This window comes from Orbicella franksi, chromosome 9 (assembly GCF_964199315.1).
Source record: "Orbicella franksi chromosome 9, jaOrbFran1.1, whole genome shotgun sequence".
Taxonomy (NCBI): domain Eukaryota; kingdom Metazoa; phylum Cnidaria; class Anthozoa; order Scleractinia; family Merulinidae; genus Orbicella; species Orbicella franksi.
This window is the reverse complement of record NC_138153.1, coordinates 14,450,069-14,457,927: the sequence shown is the minus strand read 5'-3', so window position 1 is coordinate 14,457,927 and position 7,859 is coordinate 14,450,069. Positions and strand designations below refer to the sequence as shown.

General features: G+C 39.1%; 1 protein-coding gene across 1 annotated transcript; it reads right to left on the bottom strand.

Annotated features, from left to right (window-relative positions):
- Positions 1–3,718: 3,718 nt before the first annotated feature.
- Positions 3,719–6,836, bottom strand: LOC145496896 (uncharacterized). Its single transcript, XM_081476666.1, has 6 exons — positions 6,780–6,836; positions 6,568–6,651; positions 6,121–6,279; positions 5,703–5,804; positions 5,148–5,295; positions 3,719–4,311 (listed from the first exon to the last, which is right to left on the bottom strand). Exons 1-6 carry the CDS (start codon positions 6,780–6,782, stop codon positions 4,190–4,192), a joined length of 618 nt encoding a protein of 205 aa, XP_081332792.1. The 5' UTR covers positions 6,783–6,836; the 3' UTR covers positions 3,719–4,189.
- Between the last annotated feature and the right edge of the window lie 1,023 nt (positions 6,837–7,859).

Below are 7,859 nucleotides of genomic sequence, written 5' to 3'. Positions count from 1 at the left end.
CTTCAGCCCGTGGTGGTTCAAGTACTTGTTTAGTTCTGGAACACGGAGCTTTTTAAGCTTGGTTAGATCTTCGCAAAACTCAGTCCAAGGATAATCCTCCTGTGATTTATCTTTTGCGTCCCTACTTAACTTTGCCTTTTCTCCTGCTCTCTTTTTCCTTTTTAATTCCAGCACTTCAAGACGCTGAAGATAATCCACCACAAACTTTGATTTGACAATAAACTTATCTGCAAACAGAGCAACGCTCTCTGGGTCAGATAAAACCAGCCTGCCACTTCCATGCCCTTTCTTCGCTTGGACCCTTAGCTGCCAGTCATCTGGATCACGCCCTTCTTTTGGGTCTTCTGGTAGGAGAGGTAGTGGTATTCCGATAGGCAGGAATGGTCAGGAACTGGTTTAGGGTATCTTTCTATGGGTGGTCCAGTCCATTCACAACAAAGAGAACAAATTTCTCCTTCCTTTTCTTGACAGGACAACTTTAGAAACTCCCTGTAGTTCTCCCCCTCCTCATAGTGCTCATTCATAAACTTCTCAATCTTACGGAAGTAACAGTGGCCTGGAACAGAGTCTTTCCTTGCTCCTGCATTATGATACTGAACCAAGTACAAAGTGTTGTGAGAAAACTGGAAATCTGTTGATGTGTTGTGTGAAACACATTGTTACATTTAATTTACAGATGTCTTTATTTGGAAGGTTTTTCCCTCTACTCTAGTGACAGGCATGTATAAATGTTGTCCTGTGCAGGTAGAACAAAAAGCTATGAGTGTTCTCAAATCTTGCAAATAGTAGATTACTTTTTATAAATTTTAGCATACTTGTTATGGTTTAAATTTATCTATGGTTTAAAATTCTTAATTTTCAATGTCTCAAGTTCATTGTCATAATTCAGAACAAAGAGAAATGAAAATCCAATTGGTTTGAAAATTTTAGCCAAAACTAAATTTAAACCATAACATACCCATGAAGGGCTTTTCCAATCGGGAAAATAGTGCATTACTACATGAGCATCATGAAAGAGGCTCATTCCAAAATGCGCAATAATGGCGAAAGCGACGAGTCGTTTAAGAAAAGGTTTACAGCTGAACGATCCAGGCAGTTTGACATCTTACAAGCAAAAGAAGCAATCTTTCTAAGTGCGGATGGCTGTTCAGAAAGGGCGAGTGAGTTTTCCATGCCAGGGTACCAGTTGAAGCCCAGTGATGGACGAAAACTGAACTTCTCCATCAAAGAGCACAGAGCAATGGTGGAAAAGTTGAATGTCATATTGAAAGATGTAAAGGAACACGATTCCACACTCTTTCAGTCCAATTGGCTTGCTTTGAAGCAGGGCGAAGAATTTGCCCACAGTTTTAATGTAAAACAGATCAAATGTATAGAAGCTAAGTTGACGAAGGTCACGCAGGACATGGAAGCACTAGAAAATAAGAAGAGCCATTATAACAGCATATTCAAGGGCATACTCAAACAGCACATCAACAAAAGGAGACGGAAAAAAGAAAACTGCAGAAAGTCAAATGAAAGAAAGAGGAAGCGGACTGAAAACAACGTCCAACGAGTTTATGGAATCTGTGTTGGAAACCTGCTAGGAAATGATTTTCCAAAATGCCTTGTGTACCCTCCTAGAACGGCCGTCCCGGAAGAGTGTATTAAAGTTGTGGATGTTGCCACGTCGTTATTTAGAAGAGATGGGCCATACATCGCACAGCTCTTGGAAGGGAATTATTTCACCAATGCTGCAAGAAGCAGAATCACCACCAACCTTGAGCAGGAAGTCAGAGATTATGTTTACACCTTCATGTACCCTGAAGAGTACACTCTGACGGAAAGCATTGCTGCTTCTTGCAGCATTGGTGAAAGAGACTCCCATAGCAGCACAAGAGGTAACGAAGAACTCGACGACAGCGAAGATGAAGATGAGTGCCAGTGAAAGTTGCATTCGAAAATAAGTGTTAAATACTTCTTTTCAGTAGCTACAAATGCTTTTTTGTCGCCAAACGTTTTTTTAAAGCAGAAGGAGAGTTTGTAATAAATTTGTATCCTGCCTTCTACGTTTATTCTATAGCAATTTTTTTGATATTCAAACATTATGCCATTTTAAAGTTTTACTAAAATATTTCACATGACCCCCCCTTTTTCCCTTATTTTTTTGGGATGGCCCCCCCTCGAAAGCCATTTTTTTCACATGGCCCCCCCCCCCCCAAATCCCACCAGCCCCCCCTACCTTATAAAAAATGAACGGTCCCTTAGTAACGCAACCATCGGGGATTCCCCTGTTGAATGGCAAAGATCTTCAGGAGAAGTGTTTTTCCGGGCTTATTCAGTCGGCATTTCTGAGAAATGACAGGCTAGAAAAAATACATACACCGCACGTTTTTTTTAACGGAATAAAGGCTGACAGAGATATGTTTAGGGCTACGGAAGCTAATAAAGACGAGTAGACTGAAATTACACCAAACCCTTTTACGCATAAAAACCGCAGAACTCGACTTTGCGAGGCTTTATAGTTAATTTGCGATTTTTCAATGCACCACTCTCAGACGTTCTTTCAAGCCGTGTCAATAGATTGCGTTCGTTACGCGTTTTTGGCCCATCATGATATTCAAAATTAAAAATACTAAAAACCGTGGAAGGGTATATACATTTTTTTTTCGCTGTGAACTTTTAAAAAATCTTCCTCTCAAACTACAGACTCAAGAGAGAGAGCAACATATTTTTTGATTAAAAAAAGGTAAATTCATTACAGAAACTTTCCCTTTCAGCGACGTTAGCTTAAATTTTATGTTTTTTGAAATAAGTTGTCGCAGTTTTCTAAAGCGGATGTGTCTTTGACATTCATTTCAGACCATTTAATAGTTTTTTCTTGAGTCACGAAATAGTCAGTGATCATAATTCTGTGGCATTTTATCCCTAATTGCAAAGAAAATGTTCATGTGTTACTCCGCCGTCTCTATTGCTTATACCGGCCGTTGAGTTATGCAGTAGATCGCTAAAACCTAACGTTAGTGACAGGGGAAAAGCCGCGGCGCGCAAGAATTGGAATTCGGTGTTATTTTCCGGAAACGGCTTCTGGACTGTTAATTTGTAAACAGACCACGAGAGGTTTGGCATCAGTGTTTCTTCTTTTCTCAATAAGGTAAAGTTCAAGTCTGAAGACGAGCCCATTAGGCCGGAGCTTATTCCGGTTTCTGTAGCATAAAGCGACCAGGAGTATTTCTAGTCCCCCTTGGGTGGGATGCTAGTCCATTGCAGAGTTACTCCCAGCATTAAATTCGCCGGTACCCATTCATACACCTGGGTGGAGAGAGGCAATGTGAGAGCGAAGTGTCTTGCCCAAGAAAGTGCACAGCACAATGTCCCCAGCCAGGACTCGAAGACGGACCGCTCGATCCGGACACGAGCGCACTACTTCTCTCAGTACGGATATTTATCATGATTATCGTTTCACGTTTAATTCGGAGAAGTTCTTCACCGTTTCAGAGTTACGTCATTTAGACTAACCAAAAAAGAATGTTTAACACCGAAGCTTCAACAGAAATTATTCGCGGATATTGGCAGTAAATATACGAGACGTAAATTGCCCGAAATTGCCTGAAATTAAAGTCAATAACTCTCAAAAGCGCGGGAATTTTTCGGATTGCACCGAAGAACAAAACTTATAGCCTTGATAGATATAAATGCTCAAATACACAGAAATATATTTTTAGTCAGAAAGTACACGTTTCCCAGTTAAAAGCACAAGTGACTTTTATTTGTTTCATTTCTTGAATTAATTGTTGTTTAATTCGCACTTATACATTTTGCAATAGCATTATTGAACTACTTTCCTACACAGTATCACACTTTTCTGCGAAATTTAACCGAGCTTTTTCACCTTGAAATCATTTTTTTTCTACCAGGAGCCCTGTTTCTACAAATCAATAGCATCTTAGCCAATTGATCTCGTCTGAAATTGCTGCAAAGATTTGCCAGTCTAAAAAAGCAGACTTTCTTCCGCTGTTTCATGGTATAAACTATATAGTCTACAGGTCTCAATGCCGCACTGTACTTTTAGAAGTTCATTCACTTTTAAATCAGCTCTTCCAAATCAAAAGTTTTTAATCAAAGCAGCAAAATATGATAGTCACTAGCATCTGGATATTTTTGTTTATCTCTATCACACGACGAGCCTTGAAACATCTCCTTGCTGTTTTCAATAGCCGCAGCTATGCCACACACATCTCCAGTGGCAACCATGTGTCCACCCCCAGTGGTACCAGTGGTGATAATGACAATCGCGGTAGCAATAATAATGGCAAGGCCAACGCTTTACACCTACAAAGTAAGTAAATAAGTCACTCAGTAAGCCAATCGGTCCGTCAGCCAGCAAGTTATTTAGAGACAGTCAGTCAGTCAGTCAGTCAGATAGACAGTCAGACAATCAGTCAGATAGTCATTGAGTCAGTGAGTGAGTGATTCAGTCAGTCAGTCATATAGTTAGTCAGTCAGTCAGTCAGTCCTTCTCTCTGTCTCTCTGTCTGTCTCTCTGTCTGTCTTTCAGTCCGGTCAGTCAGCCAGCTAGAGAAACGAAAGTAAAAATATTAAAAATTAGGTAAATTTATGATATATGGTTCACATATCTACTCAAAAATAGGCTATTGACAGTTAAACGTAATTCCAACATAATTAATTTACAAATGGAACGGCATGACATAAAACAAGCCACTGAGCACTTAGTGTCTAGATAGATGAGAAAGAGTCAGATCTTCTCTCGGCAAGAAACGGCCGATCGAGCGTTCCTTCGGTAGACGAAAAGTGAAATTATGATATTCTCAATTTCCAAGTCTTACCCCGTATTGCAGTGTTTCTTTTGGTTGGTAATTAACAATTCCATGTTAAGACTTTTCAGGAACTTTTGATGACTGAGTTAGGACCGCCCAACAACATTACCTAGATATCAAGGAGTTTAAATTTGCCGAAAACGCTACGCTAGTGTTTTACTTTTTCGACCATTTCTTCTTCACGATTTTAGCATTAAGATTTCCCAAACTTTTGGGTGAATAAGTTTTGGAATAATACTAACTGAATAGCACTAGTTTTTTTTTTTTTTAAGTATCCTATATGCGCGGCACACTTTTGATTACAATAACAGTATGAGGTATAACACTAACGTCGAGTTGTACTCTTCTTGACGCGATAAATGGGCAGCTTTGCACACATAGAGGCCATTTCATCACCCAGGAACGAGCGATCACTGACGGTCGAAACAACATCGTACTCCTCGTCTGTCCCATTCCTTGCCGTTAAAGTGCCGCTTTGCTGTAAAGTATAACAAGAGCAGCTTGAATGAACAAGAAATGCTTATATTTTAGACAAATTAAGCACATTCAGCTCAAAATCGATCAACACCCTGCCAAACGTCTGAAGTTGGGATTGAAGGCCTGAGTGATAAATAAAAGGATTCCTAGGATTTCCTTTTCCGAGTATTACTAAAAACAACTATTAAAAAGCAAAGAAAAATGAGGAGGTGTAAACTAATACTGGGCTCGTTTAGTTGGGGTTAACAAATGCTTATCCAACGATTTTAAAATGGCTTCAGTTAAAAAGTTTGACCTTGTGAAAGCTACCAATTAAAATACAGTATCAAATCCCATTTCATCGCACGTGCATCCAGGTGAAGCGTAGTACATGATGAAATAAAAAGAGATCTCACTAAATTCAATTACCTGGTCGAGTAACTTGATGAGCACCTCTGGCTCTGGCACATCCCCAGTAGATTCACTCAGGAAACAAGCTTTTGCAGCAGAAAGTCGATGCATGGTTAAGTTCTGCAAGAAAGATAGGCAATCATGCAACGATATCATGACTTAAGGTCATGATATCATGACTTAGGGAAAACAGTAAATAAAACGAATTGGCGTGACTCTAAGCGAAGAATTACAACAGTATACTGATAAAAACTGGCGAGTGAACTAAGCGATTGATCATGAGGGACTGCCGAATTAATTATTAAATGAGTGGAAAAAAATGGCTGCAGTAATTTCCTTTCTAGTTCAATATTTACTGAGAAATGCCGATCGGGATCTATCCTTCTGAAAAATTTAAAGCCAGTGAATCATGCAATCTCTACACATTGTATTTTACCTTTTCAAAGTCATAAACTACTTTGACTTCTCCCGCGTTCCCGATATCCGTCTTTGAGACACTCACGGTCTCTGTTTTTTTCCCAGTGTCGACTTTGATCTCTTCATCAATCTCTTTATCCCCATCTTTAACTTTCACATTGTACTTTGACTCGGTATCCTGTTAAGTCAAGAAAACATCAATTTGTAAAATAATCATTGCGCAAGAAAGAGGTTATTGAGTTATTGAAATCTTTCCAAATCACATTGACCTCTACATTTCCACTCTTTCTAGATCTTTTAAACTCGACTGATCAACGCAACGAAGTCTTCGCAGTTTAATGAATTGTTTTACAACATTTGGACTATGGAACTCATGAAATGATGGTTAAAGTGCAACTGTTAACACTAAATCAAAGCAATTAGTTATAAATTTGCAATTAATTTGCAATTAATTTTTAATTTGTACCTTTTTCTCTTCACATTTACAGACAGTCGCTGCATATGTGGTAGCAACAAGGACGGCTGAGCACAGAAGGAACACCTTGAACTCCTGGTGAAAGTAAAACAAAAATGTATTAGAAATTTCTTTTTGGCTGAAAAATTAAACAAACTGCACTCTTTTGATTACTGGTGACTGCGGCATCAAATCAAACAAAATTATCGTCAAATTAAACTTACCATCTTTTTTCCTCGGTAAAATAAAAGTAGCACTGCTTCGTTCTTCTCGCAACAAAGGACTTATCCTTTCTTTGTCGAGAATGGACTGATAGAACCAACGGACGAACATTTTATACTATCTAACCTCTGTCAAATGTCTCCTCATTCTTAATTTGATATCACGGATATCTATCAGTTTGACAACTGAATTTGGACTGATTTTTTCCCGTGCGTCAGCTCTTCTGCTGTAACGAGTTCAACCTCGCCGATCAGCACTTCCTTCAGCTATGTTGCTAGTGCGCATATCAAAAATCAGTCCAGCTCTTGGAATTACCCTATCCCAATCGACACTCAAACAGCCTGGAGAATTGACGATTTGTCCAGATGTTAAAATAATGACAAATTTTGGCGATAACATGAAGTTTTACATGAAATTAACACACACTGTTTTTGCTAAGACTTTCCGGTGTGTCGGTTCACTCGCTTACAACAGATTTTGAGCTGAGATTCTCAGAGAACATATCGCCAGTTCATGCTTCAGCAACCAAAGTATTGCGCATGACCCGGCTAGAACTTTTCATGTCAGACATATTTGACATCCATGCCTCATTCCATATTGCGTGGCCATTTTCTGGGAATTCTGGTCAAAGCTTCAGACGTTTCCTGGAAAAATGACAGGCGCTAAAAATATCACACGAATAACAACAAGCACCACAGTAAAAAAGGTTCCATTTCTCAGAATTTTTTCAACGGCATGACGAAAGACACGATTTTGGGAGTAATGCCTGTTTGATACCTGATCTTTTTTAAGCTAGATTAATGTCATATAAACAGATAACGCTCATGGCAGAGAACAAGAGTCTTTCAATCTTTCTTCCTTGTATGAAAGATGACCTGAAATAACCTAGCTGCCGTTGCAAATGCGCAGTTATGCCATCGCTGAAAGAAGAGGGTCAAGTTTCGAAGCGCTGTTAACATCACAGTAGTTTCATAACATGTTAGAGCTGAAAGTAAAGAACCTGTCCAAATTTTTAAAAGAAAAATAAATAAATAAGCCATCCTGAGAAATCGCATGAAATTCTCTTATGTTGTGTCGGCAGA

Coding starts and splice junctions, on each gene's coding strand:
- LOC145496896 (XM_081476666.1), bottom strand. Junction 6,280..6,567: donor GTAAATGTGAAGAGAAAAAG/GTACAAATTAAA, acceptor TTGACTTAACAG/GATACCGAGTCAAAGTACAA. Junction 5,805..6,120: donor TAGTTTATGACTTTGAAAAG/GTAAAATACAAT, acceptor TCTTTCTTGCAG/AACTTAACCATGCATCGACT.